General features: G+C 45.0%; 1 protein-coding gene across 1 annotated transcript in view; it reads right to left on the reverse strand.

The window, feature by feature from the left end:
• The window catches only part of hpse2 (heparanase 2), a 46,932-nt gene that overhangs the window by 6,085 nt on the left and 15,847 nt on the right, over positions 1 to 25,000 (reverse strand). Inside the window, exon 7 of the mRNA XM_031579361.1 lies at positions 4,803 to 4,948. Coding sequence (XP_031435221.1) covers positions 4,803 to 4,948 — 146 coding nt within the window. The remainder of the gene's footprint in view (positions 1 to 4,802; positions 4,949 to 25,000) is intronic.

The following is a 25,000-nucleotide window of genomic DNA, read 5'->3' on the forward strand; positions in this document are numbered from 1 at the left end:
TCTCTCCTCTCTTCTCTCTTTTCCTCCCCTCCCCTCTCCTCTTCTCTTCCTCTGCTCTCTCCTCTTTTTTCCTTTTCTCTCTTTTCCTCCTCTCCTCTCTCTCCTCTCTTCTCTCTTTTCCTCCTCTCCCCTCCCCTCTCCTCTTCTCTTCCTCTGATCTCTCCTCTCTTCTCTCTTTTCCTCCTCTCCTCTCTCCTCTCTTCTCTCTTTTCCTCCCCTCCCCTCTCCTCTTCTCTTCCTCTGCTCTCTCCTCTTTTTTCCTTTTCTCTCTTTTCCTCCTCTCCCTCTCTCTCCTCTTCTCTCTTTTCCTCCTCTCCCCTCTCTTCTCCACTACTCTCCCTCTGTTCTCTCCTCTCCTCATGTCTAAGGTTTCTCAGTCAACAGGTCCTAACCCTGCAGAGGCACTGGGATTTAGGGATCAGGATCAGCGATAAATATCTGCAGAGACAGTAAGACAGACATACACACACACACACACACACACACACACACACACACGCATGCACGCACGCCTTACACACCTCACACACACACCTCAAACACCTCACTCACACACACAACCACACACACACACACCTCACACCTCACTTACACACACACACACATCCCATTAAATCTCTGAACAGATCTTGCACACCCTGGAACAACACATGTAAAGTTAGGACCATATGTGTGTGCAAGAGGTCATGTTCAGGGGTCACACCTTACACATGTGGTGTGTGTGTGTGCGAGGAAGTTATTGACAGTGTGTATAACCTCATGTGTGTCTGTGCGTGTGAGAAAGTTACTGTCTTGGCTGCATGGAGTGTCTATGTCTACATGTGTATCTGTGTGTATCTGTGTGTTTCTGTGTGTGTGTGTGTGTGCAACATATGTGTGTGTGTGTGTGTGTGTGTGTGTGTGTGTGTGTGTATGGATGGATGGGAGTAAGTATGGGTGTGTGGGTATGAGTGTGTGGGTGTGTGTGTTTGTGTTACTGAGGGTGTGTGTGTGTGCGTGTGTGTTTGTGTATGTGAGTTAGTGAGGGTGTGTGTGTGTGTGTGCACGCTCAGAGGTAATCTGCTGGACCTCAGAAACACTGATCAAAAACTCATGCAGGAGAGTGTGTGTGCCAATGTTCAGAACATGGACCTGCTGCAGCTGCTTTAAGGCTACACCCTCCTCTCTCTATCTCTACCTCTTTCTCTATATCTCTCTTTCCCCTTCCCTCTCTCTCTCTAAATCTGTACCTCCCTTGCCCTCTCTCTTTCTACCTCTCAATCTCTCTTTCTCCCTTCCCCCCTCTCTCTCTTCCTCTCTCTCTATCTCTCTCTCTATCTATCTCTCGCGCTCTCTCTCTCTCTCGCTCTCTCTCTCCCTTTACTCTTCTGTTCCCTACTCATCTACTCTGGATATGACCATATAAGGCAACCTTCCTGGCCCCAGTGTGGACCTTTGAGGTGGCATCCATGTCTGTAAAAACACCACCATAAACACACACACACACACACACACACCCCTGAACCCACCACCATAAACACACACACACACACACACACACACACACACACACACACCTAAGCCCACCACTATAAAAACACACACACACACACACACACACACACACACACACACACACACACACACACACACACACACACACCCCTAAGCTCACCACTATAAAAACACACGCACACGCACACAAACACCTGAGCCCACCACCATAAACACATACAGTTTTAGATTTCAGTGAAACATCAGCAGAGGGGACTCAGAACCAAGAGGAACCTTTTACACTCCCAACACAGTCACACAAGAGGAACCTTTTAGACTCACAACTTCGAGTCACGACACACACACACACACACACACACACACACACACACACACACACACACACACACACACAAGTGAGGAGGTAACACTTTGGCAGTAAGTTTAGCCTGCTGCTGACAGAGTTAGTCTGTGGTCATATCAGACCAGCTTCAAAGGGCCTACTGCCACTCTTAACACACACACACACACCTGAACCTACTCCTAGCACAGACAGACTATTGTCCCCAATGCATACACACACACACACACACTCAAACACACACATATATGCTCACTCTTCTCAACCGACTCTCAGTACAGACCATCCTATTGTCTCAGCACACACACACACACACACACACACACACCACACACACACACACACACACACACAACACACACACACTGAGACACCCACACTGGTCTGACTGGATGTGTTTCAGCAGCTCTTGAAAGCTGGGAAGAGATGTAGGAGGCACACACACACACATTTTGAATGCTGGGAAAAGACGCTAGGCCGCTGATAGTTGATACTTGTTCAGTTTTATGGTCTTTTCTCTGAAAGGACAAGTGTCTGCAGAATGTTATTTACGACCAGGTCTTATTTTCACATGTGTGTGTGTGTGTGTGTGTGTGTGTGTGTGTGTGTGTGTGTGTGTGTGTGAGAGAGAGAGCTGAGCAGGTCTTATTTCACGTGTGTGTGTATGTGGTGTGTGTGTGTGTGTGTGTGTGTGTGTGTGTGTGTGTGTGTGTGTGAGAGAGAGAGCTGAGCAGGTCTTATTTTCACGTGTGTGTGTATGTGTGTGTGTGTGTGTGTGTGAGAGAGAGCATGCATCTATGAGACTGTCTGAAGACGGTTATTTATGTGCAAGCCTTTGAGCAACTCAGGCAACACAGGCTTTGGTCAGTGTGTGTGTGTGTGTGTGTGTGTGTGTGTGTGTGTTGTGTGTGTGTGTGTGTGTGTGTGTGTGTGTGTGTAACCTTGAGGAGTGAATATAATATGACCTCTCCCACACTGAGCACAGAAAACATCTTACTGTGAGTCGTAATAACAGTTAGGGTTAGAGGGCAGAGAGAGAGGTTAAAGGTCACACCCTAACCCGGGAGATATCGCTTGCTACGCTTGCATTAGTGTGTGTGTGTGAGTGAGTGAAATGTGTGTGTGTGTGTGTGTGTGTGTTTGTGAGTGAGTGAGTGTGAGTATGTGTGTGTATAAACATGCGTTTATGTGTCTGTTATAACAACTGCAGTCATATTGCCCTTTCTATGTGTTACACAGACACTCTCTGTCATACATAAAGACAAACACACACACACACACACACTGACTCACTCTATCTCTCTCTATCTATCTATCTATCTCTCTCTCTCTCACACACACACACACACACAGACTTACTCTCTCTCACACACACACACACACACACACAGACACACACAGACACAGACACACACACACACTGAGGCGTTTGAAAGGGTTTGAGGTGATGATCTCTCTCTCTGCTCTAAGATCACATGACCTGAGCGTGGAACCAGACACCTGTCATTGCCTCTGGCCAAGCTCCGCCCTCTTCTCAACAGTTCCTCTACAAGCCCTTCAGTGCTGCCCCCCCCCACCACCACCACCACAGACACACACACACACACACTCAAACACACAATCACACGCTCACACACACACACACACACACAGACACACACACATTGACACACACACACCCCCACACACACATATACACACAAATACCCACACACACACATATACACACATATGCATGTCACACTCACACACACACTCACACACCTGCACCACCTCCATCATCCTCCTCTCTCTCTCAAACACACACACTATCCCACTCAGTAATCTATGTGTGAAGAAAATCAACAATCAGTATAACCACCATGATAGTTTAACAAACTACTGAAATGATTTACATTATTGAAATGAATTAGATTATGTGAACTCTATGACTAAATGTCTATCAAGTATAGCAAACCTAATGATGTGTGAAATGTATTAAGAGGTGTATCAGGGGAACTATGAGAAAAAGATGGCAAAACTTTGTCGCGGGGGGAGGGGGCGGGGTCATCTGCAATTTACTCTCTGAAATTGTACAGTGTATTGTCCCCCCCTATAACGAAATGGATCTCCGCCGCTGTGTGTGTGTGTGTGTGTGTGTGTGTACCTGCGTGAGCTCGTGCAGTGAGCATATGTGTCTGTGTGTGTGTGTGTGTACCTGCGTGAGCTGTTGCAGTGGGCATATATGTGTGTGTGTGTGTACCTGCGTGAACTGGTGCAGTTGGCATATGTGTGAGTGTGTGTGTGTGTGTGTGTGTGTGTGTGTGTGTGTTTGTGTGTGTACCTGCGTGAGCTGGTGCAGTGGGCATATGTGTGTGTGTGCATAGGCGGAGATCCCGGGGGGACGAGGAGGACATGTCCCCCCCTACCATAAAGTTGTCCCCCCCAACAGTCATTGTAAATACAATTCTACCCGGACATGTCCTCTTTTCGAGACCTAAAAAAATGCTCCGGCAGGGATTCTAAAATCGGATTTTCGTGTTCCTCTGTGTATTTTAAAAACGAGTTATTACGTCCCTGCATGTGAGAAAAAGATGGCAAAACTTCGTGCGGGAGGAGGGGGTGGGGTCATCTGCAATTTTCCTGTGTCCCCCCCCAGGAATTACTCTCTGAAATTGTACAGTATATAACGAAATAGGATCTCCGCCGCTGTGTGAGAGTGTGTGTGTCTGTGTGTGTACCTGCGTGAACTCGTGCAGTGAGCATTGGTGTCTGTGTGTGTGCGTGTGTGTTTACCTGCGTGAGCTGTTGCAGTGGGCATATGTGTGTGTGTGTGTACCTGCGTGAGCTGGTGCAATGGGCATATGTTTGTGTGTGTGTGTGTGTGTGTGTGTGTGTGTGTGTGTGTGTACCTGCGTGAGCTGGTGCAATGGGCATATGTGTGTGTGTGTGTGTGTGTGTGCGTGTGTGTGTGTGTGTGTGTGTGTACCTGCGTGAGCTTGTGCAGTGGGCGTAGATGCGCAGCTTGTCTCTGATGACTCGTCCTGGGCGGGGCCTTCTCTGTAACCCGGCAACCTGCACAGCCAGAACCCGCTGACCAACCAGACGCTTGAACAGCAAGGAGAGCCAGTAGTCCTGGGGGGGTGGGGGGTGGAGAGTTAGGGCCAGTGACTGTGACTGTGTTTGTGCAGTATGGCAGTATGGTAGTATGGTGTCCTAAAGTGGGGGAGAGGGTTAGTGACTGTGACTGTGTTTGTGCAGTATGGTGTCCTAGGGTTAGTGACTGTGACTGTGACTGTGTATGGCAGTATGGTGTCCTAGGGTGGGGGAGAGGGTTAGTGACTGTGACTGTGTTTGTGCAGTATGGTGTCCTAGGGTTAGTGACTGTGACTGTGACTGTGTATGGCAGTATGGTGTCCTAGGGTGGGGGAGAGGGTTATGGCCAGTGACTGTGACTGTGACTGTGTATGTGCAGTATGGCAGTATGGTAGTAAGGTGTCCTTGGGTGGGGGTGTGACTGTGACTGTGTATGTGCAGTATGGTGTCCTGCACGTATGTCATGTAAAGACAAAGTCTGCTCAGTAAGGTGCTTTTGCAATCTACTAGGTCTGCCCAGAACCGACCACATTTGGTTAAATCACCGCCATGTTTTAGAGAGGGGAGATAGAGCCAGGAGCCCTTCATGAACTTTTACACTCAATTACACCTCAAACACACACAACATTGGTAACTTTCTCACACAATTACACCACAAACACACACAACATTAGTAACTTTCTCACACAATTACACCACTAAAACACACAACATTATTAACTTTCGCACACAATTACACCACTAAAACACACAACATTATTAACTTTCGCACACAATTACACCACTAAAACACACAACATTATTACTTTTCTCACACAATTACACCACAAACACACACTCCATTGTGAACTTTCTTAAACAATTACACCACGAACACACACACCATTATGAACTTTCTTAAACAATTACACCACAAACAAACCCAAACATTAAAACCTCCAACCAACAAGGTTTAACCTTTACATTCATAAATAGTAAAGGAAATGCTCAAGTCCCTCCCTCTCACAGCCAATGTAATATGCTTATTATAAACAGATTTATGACTAATGTCATGCCTGGCTTTGCCGTGCTGGGTCTGCCTCACTAGAACCCTGGTAAATAAGACTTTGGGCTGCCCCTCTCCCTCCAGTCTACAGGGGGAGCCGTCTGGTCTGGCCAACGTGGCTAGATGGCAGCTGATTGGCGGGGACATTTAAAAAGAGTTCCTGATGTGAGTTGGAGGTCGGAAAAGAAGAAGAAGAAGAAAAGAAGAAAGAAGAAGTTGGAGGTCGGCCCCCGAGCTGCTTTGGACTGGCCCCCGGAGTGTGCTCCGGTAACGTCATTCAGTTCGTGACTATGACAAAAAAAAATAAAAAAAAAAAAATTATTAATGATAATAATTCGTGACTATGGCTAATTGTACACTCACGTGCATTAGGTGGTGGTATGGTGGCGGTATGCACCCGTTTAAGCCAAGTAAACAGGCACTGCCTGTTTTGGCCAGACATACATTTTGAATCAAATTTGCCCCTTCGCGCTCTAGAGTGCATCACTGTGACCTTTCTGACTCGTACCTTTACACCTGCGCTAACAAAAAAATGTCTCTCTCCACCTTAAAAAAAGAAAAGTTGACTTAGAAAATTGGCAGTTAAAAAATGAATGGACAGAGAAAAACGTTTTTATTACTGTGGATAATAAGAAGCCGGTATGTTTAATCTGCAATGAGTGCCTTGCCGTGTCTAAAGAATACAATTTGAGAAGGCATTTGAAGACGGCGCATGCTAATTTGATGAACTTTCCCACTGGGCTCTGCTGCTCGGAAGCAGAAGAAAACGAGCCTTAAATCCTGTTATGAGGGAAGATGTCAATCTTTATTTCGGGCCTCTACCGATCAAGAGAGAGCAACGGTGGCTTGTTACGAGTGGCATGGATATTGGCCAAAAAGAAAAAGCCGTTTACAGACTCCGAGATGGTCAAGGAGTGTATGCTAGCATCCATTGAGGAGTTGGTAGCAGATGAGAAAACACGGATAAGCGTTATGGATTCCATTAAGCAAGTTCCGATATCTGACACATCAAATATGAGGAGAGTGGAGTCACTTGCATCGGACGTTTTCAAGACGCTTTTGGAAAATGTTAGGAAGGCCGAAGTGATGTCTCTCGCCGTGGATGAGTCCACCGATAACAGTGATGTTGCACAGCTGTGCCTCTATGTGCGATTTTTTGATGGGGAATGCTTTCGCGAGGATCTGCTTGGACTAATTCCCATGGAGGGACAGACTACCGGTGAGATTCTTTTCACCAAAATCGCTTCATTCTTTAAAGTGAACAACCTGGATTTGGCGCGCGTCAACATGTTGGTGACTGATGGTGCACCCTCGATGGCCGGCAGGGAGCAGGGATTAGCTGCGAGGATGGCAGCCGTGGCTCCGCAAACGAGATCACTTCATTGCCTCATCCACCAGAGCCTCCTGTGTGCCAAGCTCAGAGGTGAGCTGAAAGAGGCCATGGACTCTGTCATGGCAATCATACATTTTATCCGGTCAACTTCCAGTTTACAGCACCGCCTTTTCCGCAGACTGAATATTGAGGTATCTGAGGCTATTTAATTATAGACAGATATGCGAAATGCAGTGTGTCTGCATTGTTTGTGTACTTTTGGCCACAGCAGATTAACTGCTTAACCCTGTTATTGTTTAAAGAGGTGAACTATTGGACTGTTACAGTGATTGTTCTGTCAGTGATTATAGTTAAATGCAGTTTGAAACATTTTGATCTCATTAATTGTCATGCATTGTTATGTTATAATTCAATAGTTGGTACAGCTATGTACAATAAAGTGAATGTCTTTGTTAGTTAATTGCATTTCTCCAATTGTCTTTTAATATGGCTTGGTTATTGCTGACCTGGTTTAATTTTTGAATCCTTGGGCCTATGCGGCCTCCTGGGCATATATTGTTAAGCACTTACAAAATAGAATATATTGACTCCTTCAGTATGTTGTTGTAATTTCTTTATTTGTTACCGTGATTACTCATATCCTCCGGCCCCTGTCTTTGCCTCAGTTTGAAGAACCAGCCCCAGCTCCAAACTAATTGAAGAGCCCTGACATACACTATGCTGATCTGCACTACATTGAGCTTTACTTTCTCTTGCTGCCCATTTACTGACTTTTTGTAAGTATTTTTATTTAATCAGTTAATAAATTACCTTTTTCTTTAATCTTAACTCTGTGTGGTCTCCCCATTTTATGTTATTTCCACATCGAGCCATGTGGACCTAACATATGGGGGGTCGTTCGGGATTTGATCCCGTAAAAAATGAAAATTGTGAGTAGACTACTGTGATTCCCACTTCTGGCTGTTGAGCGTAGTGAGATGTGTAGGGCTACGTCATAAGTGGACATTTTGTGAATGGAACGCAAATTGGCCTTTGTTTTGGGACAAATTGGGGAGCAATTGTGCAGTTTGGTAGTTCGCTTTGTTTGGCGAAATGTGGTTGTGCTTGTGGAACTGGACGACAAAGTAAAGAGCAAACGTTTTTCCCATTTAGAGCGCTCCGCGTTTAGGTTCCAGCGACTGAGTCTGGGCTGGAGGTCACCGCCGTGATGTAAGGCTGAATTGACTTTGGTCGGGATGGCTGGTTCTCCAGCAGTATTGGTGGGTGAAATTTTTTCGCTAATCCCCAGCTCTCGGGCTCAGTCAGAAGACAGGTTAGTTAGTTGGGGGTAAATATTTAGGGAAAAGCTCCATTGTTGTTGTCCTGTTGCATGAGTTGCAACACTTTGCATTGATTGTTTTTATGGTTGGTTAAAGTTAACGAGAGGCCTATAGTTTGGTGCGATTCAATAGCACAGTGTTGATCGTTGTTTGGTGACCATTGAAAAAATATTGCGATGACTACACTCAAGGCATATTTTTCTGCTACTTCGGAGGCTTTATTTTTAGCCTTAACAAAAGACCAATTGAGTGGTGTGGCTAAGCATTACTCGATTGAGGTGACATTGCCGAGTAGAGCCAAGAAGCAACAGCTGGCAAATTGTATTCGTGAGCAGTTAATTGATAGGCAAGTGCTGTCCGTTGAGAAGCCGCAGGGGCGCGGTGGTCGGGGGGCGTTGGGGTCTGAAGATATTTTCCCAGGTGTGAAACAGGCTAGGTATGGTGAATTATCCTTTGAACAACAGATGGAGTTGATGAAACTGCAACATGAATTGCATTTGGAACAGAAAAAGCAGGAATTTGAGCAAAAAATATTAGAGGCTCAAGAGAGAAAAAAGCTGGAAATGGAAAAAAAAATATTGGATGCTCAAAAGAGAGAAAAAGATCGGTTGTTGGAGCTAGAAAAACGTAAGAGTTTAGAGCAAGAGCGCGAGGTTGAGCGTACCCGGCTGACGCTGGCAGCTGAAGGAAGGCTCGGTAGACCTTCTACGCAATCTGGCCTTGCTGGCATGGTTAAGTTCCTGCCTAAATTCAACGTGCGTGAGCCTGATGTGTTCTTTTCACTATTTGAACATGTTGCTGATGATCTGAACTGGGGCGATGAAGAGAGGACGCTATTATTGCAAACGGTTTTAGTTGGTCGTGGGCAAAAAGCATTTGTGGCTTTGCCTTCTGCACAGAGGAAAGTATATACATGCGTTGAAGATGCTGTGTTAAGGTCGTACGAATTAATTCCTGAAGCTTATCGACAGCGTTTTCGATCTTGGAAAAAAGCAGATAGACAAACTTATGGTGAACTCGCTAGAGACCTCACCAGTAGTTTCACTCGCTGGTTGACTGCTGAGGGTGTTGGTAGATTTGATGCGTTGCGCGACCTAATGATTTTAGAACAGTTTAGGAATACTCTGTCGGATAAAATTGCCACTTACATCCACGAACATCAAGTGAAAACAGCAGCAGAGGCCGCTGTTCTTGCTGATGGTTATGCACTGACACATAAGTATTCAGTTCGGGAGTGCACTCCGCGTTACGACATGAAATGGAGGGAGCGTCGCCCTAGCCACTCTAATGCGGGTCCTCATGGGAGGTTTGATCCGGTAACATCAGTAAATAGAAATATTTCACAAGAGTTTAATGCAGAGAGTACGTGCAATTACTGTACTGAACCAGGTCACTGGAAGATAAATTGTCCGATTTTGGCTGAGCGAAATAAGATGAAAGGTGACGGGTGCAAAGTGGGCCTCTGCTCATTTTCTATTCCTGTTGCACGTTCAAGGGTGACTCAGTTCACTGCAGCAAAAACGTTGGCTCGTGAAAAATGTACACTGTCCGTCGAAACAGCTTAGGGAAACATTAAAGGTGTTCAGAACGAGGAAACATCTATGTCCGATGTTGGGGTTTATGCTCCGTTTGTCACAGAGGGGTTTGTCTCTTTGGTCGGAGACTCTCGTCGAGTTCCGGTAAAGATTCTGCGCGATACTGGCGCATCGGAAAGTTTCATTCGCCAATCTGTCTTGCCTTTCTCCTCGGATTCTGATACGGAGAGTTGTGTGTTAATTCGGGGAATTGGCCTTCAGTCATTTCCAGTGCCGTTACACAGAATTCAGTTATTTTCTGGTTTTGTGAATGGTGACGTAACCATTGCAGTGCCAGTATATGGAATTGATCTGATCGTGGGTCGTGATTGTGTTTTTCCGAATCAGGTATCACCTCCGTCTGTAGTTAAGACTGAGGCTACACCGCCGTCTAAGTCAGATGAGTGTCTGAAAGATTTTCCAGAGGTTTTCACGGCATGCGCTGTGACGAGCGAAATGGCCCGTGCGCAGGCTGTTCAACTGTCTGAGATATCGAAGAACACGTCTGCTCAGGTGTTTATATCACAGTTTCCAGCACCATTGTCTCGTCATGACAATGTGGTGGCTCAGAAAAACGACCAGTTTACAGAAATATTTTGCCTTGACTGCGAATGACAAGAATTTGGATCATGGTTTCTTTGAGCCGGATGGTTTGTTGCTTAGAAGGTGGTCACCGACTGCTGATTAGTGATGTGTTGTTCGTGAAAGATTCGTTCATTTTGAACGAATCTTTACGAGGACTCGAGAGTAACGAGTCCTCTCAAAAAAAGATTCGTTCATTTTCTCGTGGCTGCGCATCGGGACTTGTATAGGCTCAGCCAAGGAAACAGAAATTATTCGTTGAATGCAGGTCACGTGAAAAAGGATCCAAAAGACTCGTACAAAGACAGAGTCGGGAAATGAACGAATCATTTCGGTTTCCTCTAGCTACCAGTACTGAGCCTATGCAGGTCACGTGGAAAAGGATCCAAAGTAGTCTCAGGACTACTTCGCGCACAGGGCTGCAGGACCTTTTTTCCTCAGCTCCCTCTTTTGTCATTTTACCACTACACATACACTATGCTAATCTGCACTACATTGAGCTTTACTTTCTCTTGCCGCCCATTTACTGACTTTTTGTAAGTATTTTCATTTAATCAGTTAATAAATTACCTTTTTCTTTAATCTTAACTCTGTGTGGTCTCCCCATTTTATGTTATCTCCACATCGAGCCATGTGGACCTAACACTAACCAGTTTATAATAAGCATAACAGGTTTATGACTAACCAGTTTATAATAAGCACATTACATTTTTCATGTGACCAGTCACCATTCCGTATTCCATTTTTGTTCAAAAATCAAACCTTGCGCCGCTAATTCACCTTGTAAACGAGGCCGCTAATCAAACGCCGATGGGAGAAACCCTCCTACAACTTTCCAAACCAGGAGATGGTTTAGAGCAGGGGTACTCAATAGGCGGACCGCGGTCCGGACCAGTCGCAATCAAATTTGGACCGAAGCCAAAATCAACATTCTAATTTAATCATGATTCAAGCAAGTTTTTGTTGGTGCGTGATTTCGCGCTATATATTTTTTTCCTACTCTATGTAGTTTCTATCTTCCGTGTCCAATCCAGAGATCAGGAGCTGTAATAACAACATCACTATGACAACTCCCTCACTCAATGTTGGCCGCAAGCTCTGTCGGTCACGCAGGTTGTGTGTGTCAATGGCAACAACGCGGGCAGATAGGCGGTATCTTTTTCTCAGCAAACGAAAATCATGGCGTGCTTTAAACCCGACAAAAAACGAAAAGTTGATTCCAAAAATCGCGAATTTAAGACAGAGTGGACTGACAAGTATACATTCGTGCTGCCTGTGGGGAGCACAACACCGATGTGTTTAATCTGCAACGAGACGGTTGCCCTTGTCAAAAGTGGTAACGTGAAACGTCACTATGAAACAAAGCATGCACACTTCGAACAAAAATACCCGCAGAACTCTGAGGTAAGGGGCAGAAAAATAAACCATCTACAATCATACCAAGCAACATGCAGTGTAATAGTTAGATCAGCCACACAACAAGAGCGTGCATACCTCAACATACTGTTGTGAGTCTGCTTCAAAACCACCTCCATTGTGCCGGTGCCAAAGCACTCCAAGGCAGCGAGCCTTAATGACTTTCACCCAGTTGCACTCACTCCAACCAAGTGCTTCGAGAGGCTGGTCCTGGCTCATCTCAAAACATGTCTACCACCCACACTGGACCCCCTCCAATTCGCCTACCGCCAGAACAGGAGCACGGAGGATGCCATCTCCACGGCACTACACTCCGCCCTTTCCCACCTGGACAACAGTAACACCTACGCGAGACTGTTGTTCATAGACTTCAGCTCTGCATTTAACACCATAATCCCCTCCAAACTGATCACAAAACTCAGTGATCTGGGCATCAACACCTCCCTCAGTAACTGGATTCTGGACTTCCTAACCAACAGACCTCAGTCTGTCAGGTTAGACAACAACACCTCCTCAACCCTCATCCTGAACACTGGTGTCCCACAGGGCTGCGTGCTGAGCCCTCTCCTCTACTCCCTCTTCACCTACGACTGCACAGCTGTACATGGTTCTAATACCATTGTAAAGTTTGCAGACGACACAACGGTGATTGGCCTCATCAGCAACAACGATGAGTCGGCCTACAGGGAAGAGGTCAGCACCTGGCAGTGTGGTGTGCTAACAAAACCTGGCTCTCAACACCATGAAACCAAGGAGCTAATTGTGGACTTCAGGAGGACCAAAGGTGGCGCACACACCCCATCTGTATCAACGGGATGGAGGTGGAGCGTGTCGCCAGCTTTAAATTCCTGGGTGTCCACATCTCCGAGGACCTCTCTTGGACCCTCAACACCTCAACCTAGTCAAGAAGGCTCACCAGCGTCTCTTCTTCCTGAGGAGATTGAAGAAGGCATCTGTCTCCTCAGATTCTGGTGAACTTCTACCGCTGCACCATTGAGAGCATCCTCACCAACTGCATCTCAGTCTGGTATGGCAGCTGCTCTGTTGCGGACCGCAAAACTCTCCAGAGGGTAGTGAAAACTGCCCAACGCATCACTGGTTCCCCACTCCCCACCATCGAGGCTGTCCAGCGCAAAGATGTCTGCGGAAAGCGCGCAGCATCGAGAAGGACAGCTCCCATCCCAACCACAGACTGTTTGCCCTCCTCCCCTCAGGGAGGCGCTACAGGCGCTTCCCAGACCAGCAGGCTCAGGAACAGCTTCTTCCCTGCGGCTGTCACCCTGCTGAACTCTGCATCACGGTGATAGCCCCCCTGGCTACCCCCTCACATTCCTTCCTACAGTGACTGTATTCCCCCTCTACCCTGGCCTGACTGCCACACACCTCCCTCCAGCCACTGAACATTTGCACTAAAACTGTTAATTTGTTTATATCTATTTATTTAAAATTGTTGTCCATATCCATATTCACCGTATTTATATCTTATCATGTCTCCTACCTCATTTATAACTTCTATTGCCACTTTCACCTGTACTTCACCTGCACTTTACATATATCTATATCACATCTGCACTAATCACCATTATTGCTGCTTACTGTTCATATCACTTATATCTTATACCATACTGTATATATTCTATGTATCTATTTTTATATTACCACTTTGCACATACTCTGCACTCTTCTGATTTTGCACTTCTGGTTAGATGCTAACTGCATTTCGTTGCCTCAGTACTTGTACTCTGTGCAATGACAATAAAGTTGAATCTAATCTAATCTAATCAACCATGAATATGGTGAAAAACAAATACAGAGCACACTCACTAATGAACACTTACATCAGTGCCTCCGCCTGGCCTTCACACCTTTTATGCCCAAGTTTAAACCACAAAAAAGTGTCACCTTTCACACAAATAAGGCCAGACCACATCATCTTTTGTGCAGTTTGAACGTTTTTGTTGGAGTTACGTTTTTGACCGCCACTGTTCTGGACCCTGGACTGAATGGAAATTTGGCGAGTGGACCTTTTGGGTTTCTAATTGAGTACCCCTGGTTTAGAGGTATAGACTATGGAGATGGTTAAGAGATATAGACTATGGAGATGGTTTAGAGGTATAGATTATGGAGATGGTTTAGAGGCATGGGGTTAGAGTTAGGGTTAGTGAGCGATTCAGTAGCCTGTATGTCTGGAGAGGTATTCAAATACTGCTAGACCCAAGGGTCAGGGTTAGGGTTAACACTACTAGACCCTATCCCAACAACAAAAAGCACTGTCCTTAATAAACACTGCTTAAAAGTAATTAACAGTTCTCTAATTTTAGGATATGTACAACAATAATTAAACATAGCAGTGATCTCTCAAAAAACCAAACCTAGATCTTGATAACCTGGCTAATTACAGACCTATATCCAACCTCCCTTTTCTGTCAGAAATACATCAAAAAGTATTTTTCAATACAAAGCAACTCACTTACTTCCTACAGTCTCCAGTTTGTACACGTCCACAATAAGTCATCCAGTTATACAAAAGTAAGTTATGGAGTTCCCCATGGCTCAGTGCTTAGACCCCTGCTCTTCTCTTTGCACATGATACCCTTAGGTGCTGTAATAAGGAAAGTATGGTGGCAGCTGTCACACACACACACACACCTCTGGGTACCCCCTGCTTACACGCCCTCTTACACCTCTCCCTGAACACACACCCTTAGGTACTGTAATAAAGAAAGCATGGTGGCAGCTGTCATCGCTATGCTGATGACACCCAGCTATACCTCTCCATGAAACCGGATGAAGTTATAAAACTTATATATTATAAAACTGCCTTTGCCAGAAAGATGACCAAGACCTCTTATTCGACTCATACATCAAACAGATTTTCAAGTCAGAGCAATCGTATCCCTTAAAGATGCAGAAAAACGAATCCACACATTTTTTAGTACTTCACAACTAGACTACTGTAATGCAGCAACAACACATATACACACACACACACCACTACTACCAGAGAGTCTCCAGCTAACACAGAACGCTAATTTGAACATATGCAACAACAACATATGTGTGTGTGTGTGTGTTACACTTAGGGTAGAAATGACACAACAGAGCGGACGGAGTAGGTTTCACCATGTAGAACGATGGTTTTATTGTTGGTTTTGAACGGTGCAATTATCCAACCAACAACACGTTAACAAGCTGTCTGCAATAAATCCAACTGACGACGCACAAAGACAACACAAAGGATCAGCACAACACGCCGATGCTGAGCCAAGACCAGCGGCTTAGGCAGTGTCTGCTGCAGGTCGAATCTCTCCTGAAGGAGGAGGAGCCAGATCTTTTAAGGAATCAGGTGAACCTGCGTGCCCGGTGCACCCAATTAAGGCTCATCACCTCCAATCAGCCAAACTGCACACAGAGACCAGAGGGCACAAACAGAGGGTTAGATACATGCATGGAACGGTACAGGCCAGCAGGCCGTCACACCCTCCCCCTTAAAAGATGGAAACCCCCAGGTTTTCACATGTCCCAACTACCACCACTCACCAGATGTGTACACAATAGACATAAACAAAATTCAGTGAAAAATACAAACATTACATACATCGACAAAAGTGCATTTAATTACACCGTGAAGTTATTTAGCCTGTAAAAGTGAAAGACTACCCTGAAAACTTTCCACCAAACCATTACCAGCACCCGGAAAGCTAAATAATTGGCTAAAGTAGAAGACATACAAAAACTGACACACATACACAAAACACTACTCAGCACACATATGGGCTCATGACAATGCATCTGCAACTATATTCTCAGAGCCCCTAGTGTGGCGAATATCCAAATTGTATGGCTGAAGAAAGAGACTCCCATCTCATCAGCCGTTGGTTTGGGTTTTGGAGAGAATGTACACATGTAAGTGGGTTATGGTCGCTATAAATAACCACGGGCGAACAATGCCCACCCACATACACTTCGAAATACTGGAGTGCCCATACGAGCGCGAGGGCCTCCTTCTCAATTACCGAATAATTCAATTGATAGTTCTTGAATTTTCGCGAAAAGAAACATACAGGATGTTCTACGCCATTGTCATTTTCTTGTATTAACACAGCTCCAGCGGCGACGTTACTATAATCGGTTTGAATTTGAAATGGTTTGTCCAGTCGTGGAGCCATCAAAACGGGTGCGGAGCTTAACAGAGATTTAACAGAGTGAAACGCGTTTGGTGTCTGTCCACGTATAAGTGGCATTTGCCTTTAGCAAATTCGTCAATGGCGCGACTACGGACGAAACGTTTTTGCAGAAGCAGCGGTAAAAACCCACCATTCCGAGGAAGCGCATTAACTCAGAATTCTTGAGGCAGGCCTCAAGCAACAACGCTGATTGAGACGAGGCTGCCTCCGTTGGGAGCTAGAGAGAGGAGAGGGACCTCATCCCTTCACAATAGGGTGTGGGGGGCACGGATCCCACCTCCAGTCATTGCAACAGCTCGAGTTTCTGCGCCCAGTGCGACAATCGAACAGTGTCTTCATTTTTTTTTTCTGAGACTCCTCCAACCGTTCCCTAGCCATTCTCCAGGCAGAGGAAAGATGGCGGCGGAACCCCAGAACGTACTCAGACAAATTATCAGGCGGCTCTGAATCAGTCCATTGATCATGGAGCACTGACATTACCCCACGCACACGGTGTGCAAAAACAAGATAATTTGGACTAAAGCCAGTACTTTCATGAGTGACCTCTCTAGCTGCTAACATCAGCAAGGGCAGGCCCTCCTCCCAATCGTTACCTAACTCGACACAATATGCACAAAGCAGTGATTTCAGCGTTGTATGAAAGCACTCCAAAAAACTTTTGGTTGCTGGGCTGGCTGTTTGTCTGTCTGTGTGTTTGTCTTGCAGATGACCAGCAGGTGTGTTCAGCTCATCAGTGATTGGGAACACCTGGGACCGGTACTATAAGAGCTTGGACTGTTAGTGTCCTGGCTAACTGTAAATAAACCCTTAGTGTTTTGGATTTTAAAACTGTGTGAACTTCTATTATTTGTCATGTCTGTGAGCCGGACATGACAAAATTGGGGGCTCGTCCTGTTTGAATTCGGAAGTTAGTTTGGTGGTGCACATTAGCTGGTTGTCTAGTTTTGGCTGGGCAGGATTTGGAATATTGTTTGACCAAAGGAAGGTAAGTTGATGCGCTGGTGTTGGAGCTAATGCTTGTTTCCCCTGTTAGGCACAGCAGCGTGGCTCCTTTGAGTTTCGCTGTTTTTTTTTTTTTTGTGTAGTGTTGGGGTGAAAGCGGTTAGAGCTTTTGTCTCGGGAGCATGTCCGTGGTTCTGGGGTTGTTGCCAGTAACTGGTCACTTCCTCATGCCAGCGGTCACTAGTGCATAAATACCCACCGCGAGTAACCTCATAAAGACCAGGGGTGAGTTAGGTAGTATTTTGTAAGCAGATAGAGGGGACGCTCTTGTTTGCCGTGTTCCAGCCAGCGTGTTGACTACTGCGTTCCAATGGTCTGGGGTTTTAAGAAAAAAAGAAAAAAAAAGGGGGAAGTGTGCATCGCAGTGCGCCCTGCGTTGCCGGTGGGTGTAAGAGTGTCTGTGCATCAGGCAAGTAAGGCAGTGTCTGTGCATCAGCCCTGCTGGGGTGTAAGGTAATGTCTGTATAAGGCAAGTAAGGTAGTGTCTGTGTATCAGGCCTACTGGGGTGTAAGATAATGTCTGCATAAGGCAAATAAGGCAGTGTCTGTGCATCAGGCCTGCTGGGGTGTAAGGTAATGTCTGTGTATTAGGCAGGTGGGTGTGAAAAGTAGGGTCTGGGATTCAGGCATGTTAGGTTGACTCAGGGCCCTGTAGTGTAGTGTAGTTTGTGTCATTTTAAACCTGTGTGGTATTAACCTCTCATCTTCCTTATGCAGCCAAAAGGAGCCCGATGTTGAGGGGGAGTGTTGCTTGCAGGTGGTATGTTCCTTTTAAAAATAGTTTGTTTCTCGGGGTTCCTGTTAGGACCCCGTTCTTATGGGGGAGGGTGTGACGACCCCGCCTTTTTTGGTTGCTGGGCTGGCTGTTTGTCTGTCTGTGTGTTTGTCTTGCAGATGACCAGCAGGTGTGTTTAGCTCATCAGTGATTGGGAACACCTGGGACCGGTACTATAAGAGCAAATCCCACTGGTTCCAAAGGAGATTCTGACAGAGCTTCAGACAGAGATTCGGAGAGAGACAAGGGAAACTTTGCTCCCTACGCTCTGCTCGTGCCATGCTCGTACTTTTCACAATACAACACTCCACTTACTGACCTAGCATGCATGCATCCACGCCGACACCACTGATTAACTGACTGTCACACCTCATTGTAGCTTGGACTGTTAGTGTCCTGGCTAACTGTAAATAAACCCTTAGTGTTTTGGATTTTAAAACTGTGTGAACTTCTATTATTTGTCATGTCTGTGAGCCAGACATGAAACTTTTCTCTGAGCGTGATAAGCAGTTGCCAGATTTAGCTTAATTTCCAATTGCCTGAGAACGTCTTTGAACAATTTGGACGTAAAGTTACTCCCACGATCCGATTGAACAACTTTCGGCAACCCGAAAATTGAAATAAATTGACTCAGTGCTTTAACAATGCATCTGGGTAGCGAGTGGTCTGGCACATAACCGTGAGCAGGTACTCACAGCCTGTTTTAGAGCAAGGGAGAGGCCCAACATTGTCAATGATAAGGTGCTCAAAAGGTCGACGCAGTCTGAATCGGACGCAACGGAGCCGGCTTCAACGTCACATTGGGTTTACCTGTCAGTTGACATGTTTTGCACGTTTTTACAAAACTGGCAACGTCGCGCTTAACTCGCGGCCAGTGGAAATAGCGCAACATGCGATCATACGTTTTCTGTACCCCGGCATGACCAGCCAGCTTATCATGAGCGGTTTCGAGTACCAGCGGACGAAATTTAACAGGCACCACCACCTGGACAATTTGATCACCAACAAAACAATCGGCGTGAGGAGACCATTTCCTCAACAACACGCCGTCTTTGATGAAGTAGCCCCCCGCTTTATTCCGAATTTCATTGTCAACGTTAACGAGTTCAAACAAAGATTTCAATGTCTCATCTAATTTTTGCTCTTCTGCCAATTCCTCACGCGATACAGAGACAGGATAATCAGCGAGCGAAAAAGACTTTGATTTAGTTGGCTGCACTCTGTCAGTTTCAGTCTTCTGACTGGTAGAGCGAATAACTACACATGCGGTAAACACCTTTGGATACTTTTGCGCAAAATTCTCACTCGGACTTTGTTACCACCCATAAGTGACACAAAGCCATCAGAGATGAATTGATCAAATGTCACCTCGCGGTCTGCCACACACGCAGAGGCGCACGCCGGCCTGTCAGTGGGAAACTCCAAGTCAACGATCGCAGGTACTGGAGCAGCCAGGATCGAAGCCCCAGCAGTCGTGTTAAACGATTGAGCTTTCTTTGCTTGGAGCACTGGACATTGCCTCATCCAATGACCTTTTGCAAAACAGTAACCACACGCATCCTTATCCAGAGCAGGTGTCTGGTATTGCGTTTGCGGCGGCTTTTGCACCGGCTGATATCTCTGAGCAGACCGCTGCTCTTGAGCTTGAGGCACAGGTATAACGTTAGGCCATGACCGAAAATTACCTCGATCCATTCTAGTACGATCTAAGCGTGAACGGCGCGTCCGCTCCCATTCATCAGCCAGCACGGCTGCCTTGGAAGCAGTGCGCACCTTACGCTCCACAATGTACGTAGCGACACCTTCAAAGAGCGTGTTCTTATACTGTTCTAACAAAAATAGATCGACTAACTCATCCAATGTAGTAATGTTCTCGGATCTTCGCCAACGAGTAAACTGCAAAGTTAAAGCTCTCACGAAATCCACATTCGTTTGCTCGGTAGGCCTCTGGCACCAGTTCGTATGCTTTAAGCACTGCAGTTTTCACCTTATTATACACCTGACTGTCTGCCACAGACAGTGACGCATAGGCGAGCTGAGCGCGGCCAGTCAACACACACTGGAGAAGCAGAGTCCTCTCCACGTCTGACCAACAATGCGCATCAGCTACCCGCTCGAACTATTGGAAAAAAAAGTGTCCACATCAGCCTCTCTAAATGGTGGAACTAAACAAATCTTCTTTTCAATGTTTAAATTAGGCGTAGGTGACTGTCCATCTCGCAGCGGACTTTTTCAAGCTCTTGTGCGAGACGAGCCTTCTCAAACTCCGCAGCTTGCTCTATATCAAAGCGCGTTTTCTCAAACTCTTGAGTGAGACGGATTTTCTCAATCTCCGTCTCCCGCTGCATTACTAGCAGAGCCTTTTGCTCCTCAAAAGTAAGCGCTTGCGGCGCCGGTGGCGCTGTAGTTATTAACACCTGCTGGTCCACTAACCCGGCCACAACTACGCACCTAACGCTCTCTTTTAATCTCATTTGTGCAGCGGAAATGACGATGTTATAATTGTCCGCAACATCGATTAACTGCTCTTTAGTCATAGAGTTTAATACCCCAGCTGACGGAGTTTGGATAAAATCAGTCACGATTTTTGAAGCCATATTCAAACAAATGAAATATTCCCCAATTAACTCTTGATTTGAGATCAACAAATTACCCGATACCTGTCTAAACTAGACCCTGCTCTTATTCAGGTGGCGTGAGACCGGGGATTTTAAGCACTAAGCCCGTAAATCCAAAAGAGCCACCGGTGGATAATGACTCCGTGGAAATAGGAAGTGCCCCCAAGACGACTGCTCTAGATCCCTGCCACCCAAAAACAACAAACCAAAATAGCAAACCACGCACCCGAAGACACTCACTAATCTCAACCAAGGTAATTTATTGATCCGATTTTCCAAATCGAAGTGAATCAGAAACAAACAAACGATGTTGCTTACCCACCACGGTTTGCACAACCCACATGCACTATACTCCGCTCCACTCGAACAACGCACCTTTCCGATCGACGTATCAAAGAGCGATTTACTCAGTATTACTTATCCAATTTACGAAAATTGGCGTTTTTTAGACGAGCCCTCATGTCATACCTAGGGTAGAAATGACACAACAGAGCAGACGGAGTAGGTTTCACCATGTAGAACGATGGTTTTATTGTTGGTTTCGAACGGTGCAATTATCCAACCAACAACACGTTAACAAGCTGTCTGCAATAAATCCAACTGACAACGCACAAAGACAACACAAAGGATCAGTACAACACGCCGATGCTGGGCCAAGACCAGCGGCTTAGGCAGTGTCTGCTACAGGTCGAATCTCTCCTGAAGGAGGAGGAGCCAGATCTTTTAAGGAATCAGGTGAACCTGCGTGCCCGGTGCACCCAATTAAGGCTCATCACCTCCAATCAGCCAAACTGCACACAGAGACCAGAGGGCCCGTTCGTCGTAGAGTTGAAGCTAAGTTAATCAATTGGCCTTTTAGCCCGTTAAGATCAGCGAGCTGATTGAGAACAGCAAATATCGATTCGTTAACGGCTGATCCGCATCCAAATCATGTGGTTAATTTCAACCAGGCTAAACTTATCATGGCATTTGCGCGTGCACGTCCTACTTCAAAAGGCAGGAAAGGTCGATCACCAAAACCATGATTTTCTAACGGTATAATGGTTCAAAACTCAAAGAAAAGGGCTCTTTTTTTTCTCCTCTGGCGAGTAGGAGATGAACATGAACGCTTATGAAGAATACAAGACCATAATCATGGCAAAATTCAACACCACCACTGCTGTGAGAGCAATGTGTGTTGGGATGTTTATAGGGTGATATCTATATATGAATACCTGACGGCAAGTGTCAACTGGTACAGAGATTTCCTCTACCGGTTCGCATCTGCAAGGTTGCTAGTTCGAATCTCCTCACCTCCTTCCTCGATGTAGTTTTACATTTCCTTGTAAGTCGCTTTGAATAAAAGCATCTGTTAAATGACTAAATGTATTAATAACAAATGCAATAAATTGAAGCAGTGAAAATAAATTGTGTGTATTTCTCTCTATTCTTATCATGTCCACCTTAATCATTTTCTACAATAATGATATGCTATGGTGTACTAATAACACTCATTTAATTATGAGTGCTTTGTTCTCCGCATCACCGACACTACAAAAATGTACCACTCGCAAAAAAGCGCAAGACAGTCAATGTTCGACTGTGGTGTTTGCAATAAATGACTCGAGAAGGTCTTGTAAATTAATTATTCCTTGTCGGCTGAATCGGTAGCGCTCATACAAGAACTCATCATAATGGAATAATGGATCTTGGCGATCGCAAAGAACTCTCTTAATTCAATTCAATTCAAAAAGGCTTTATTGGCATAACTAACTAACTATCTAATATCAGTCCTTGGTCAATGGGATCCCTCCTTTTTCTGGGGGTGTGGCAAGCTTATCCAGCTACACTTAAGTTAGCCTGCGCTGGAGCAGGTTAGTGCTAATTGATATGTTACTATGGTGATTTATCGAAAGTTGCTTCCACAAACCAAAAAGAGGGGCGTTTTTTATCTTAGCCTGGAAATTAGCTTGCCAAACCGCTTAGCGAGCTACGGCGAATACCCCCCAGAGGGCACAAACAGAGGGTTAGATACATGCATGGAACGGCACAGGCCAACAGGCCGTTACAGTGTGTGTGTGTGTGTGTGTGTGTGTGTGGCATGTATGCTAATATGTTTTACACTGATGCATATGTGATTTGGGACTCTCACATCACATATATTATGTGTTGCTGTTTCCTCTATTTTTGCTAAAGTTTAGTATTGCACTGCAAAAGAAAAGAAAAATGCAAGACACCTCTTAGATGCTTTTGGACACTTTTGCATTGCTTTGATACAAAATGCATTCAATGACCACTTCTTCTGAAAGTCATGGATACCTGTCTCAGTCAATGTTCACCACCAGAAAAACTCTGTGTAACTACAGCATTTTTTGCAGACATGTAGATACTCTGTTTGAACTTTCAGTTCAAAACCGGACACATTTAGATCATTGTAGATGGAAATATGCTCTGTTTTGACAAACAAATTAAACTATAAACTAGAAAAAACTGATTATTCCGATTGTTGTGTGTCTGCTTTGTTTTGCTTGTTTGCAACCTTGTTACCAACTATACAAAAGCAGTGATACTGCATTGAAATATGCATGTATGAATGAAAAATACAAAAAAATACCCAAAAATTCCACTTCAATAAAGGTCTGGTATTTAGCATTTTTATCCAAAGTGACATACAAGAGCTTTGCCTAGGATTTGAACCCAGGTCAGCTGCTTGTTAGACACCAACACTAACCACTATACCACTGACACCATTTATCCCTCTTGGGAAATTTACCACACTCAATAATCTACAGAATGGTGACAGGCAAAACAACAGATCAAAACAGTTTATTCTTGGTGTCATGACAACTGCTTGCCTTGAAATATTTGTGGAATATGGGGGAAGTTAGGGTTGGATAAGATGTGCGAAAGATTCAAGGCAAGGGAGAATGTTGCGGTACTGTCTATTTGAAGTTGAGAAACAATTCACGCTAAATTCAGAGGATCAATATTAGATATTAGGCCTAAAAACCTGAGATTCAGCTGAATGTAGAGTGCGCTATAAATTAAATGAATTATTTATTATTATCATTATTATTATTAGGGCTGCAGGACAATTATAGTGGTAGTCTCATGTGTTGTTGTTTCGCTTACTGTACTGGAAAGAAACGTGCCTGCACAAATTTCTTTTTACTATAGTATACCACAGAACATTTAGCGTAGAGGTGTCTTGAAGCATATAGCTGAATTTTATATTTACTGTATTTGTTTTGTGTTACAATATGGACTGTAAGAGTTGTCATACGTTTGTCTTTTCTGAAATGCTTCAAGTTGTCTGTGTTTTTTAGTTCGTTGCATATTGAGTGATAAAGTAGTTTAATGGGAGAGGACATATGCTATAGTTATGGCAGCATGAGTCACTTTTGGGTGACATATGAAGTGTTTTGGTGGTTGTAAAGCAAACTGCAAACTGTAATGCAATGCAAACTGATGGGCTCAGGTGTGTGTTTGTAAAGCCCACTGTGTGAAATGTTTTGAATAAGTGTACATGGTATTGAGGCAAGTGTGAAAATGATTTCTAGTGCTTGCTCTAGGGGGGTCAGTTTCTGAGCTCTGGAAAGACAGTTTCAGTTGTTTCTAGCACTAAAGAAATAAAGAAAATTGAATTTGATTGTTGTTTCCAGATCTGCAAAGGCTGGGTAGCAGAGGGATGGGCGGGTGTGTATGGTGTGTGTGTGTGTGGGCGGAATCATTCATTGGCTGCAGCTGTTCCTACTTCCTGTCTGAGCTCTGAAGCCTTCAGTCTTTCTGTTCAGCTCCACACACACTCTCTCTCACACACACACACACACTACAACACACAACACACACACTCACACACACAGATTCATCTCTACACATACACATGACACACACATAGACACTACACACACATAGATTCATACCGACACATAGACACTACACACACATAGATTCATACCGACACATAGACACCACACACACACAGATTCATATCTACACTTACACACCACACACACACAGATTCATATCTACACTTACACACCACACACACACTCCACACACAAATTCATAGTCAAGTTCATGTATACTCATATTCATACACATACACACACCACACACACAGATTCATACTTACAGATTCATATCTACACATACCTGTATGTGGTAATTTTGCCAATAAGTGTGTGTGTGTGTGTGTGTGTTGGTGCTTGTGTGTGTGTGTGTGTGTGTGTGTGTGTGCGCGCTTGTGTGTGTGTGATGT

The sequence above is a fragment of the Clupea harengus genome, chromosome 13, assembly GCF_900700415.2.
Source record: "Clupea harengus chromosome 13, Ch_v2.0.2, whole genome shotgun sequence".
Lineage (NCBI taxonomy): Eukaryota > Metazoa > Chordata > Actinopteri > Clupeiformes > Clupeidae > Clupea > Clupea harengus.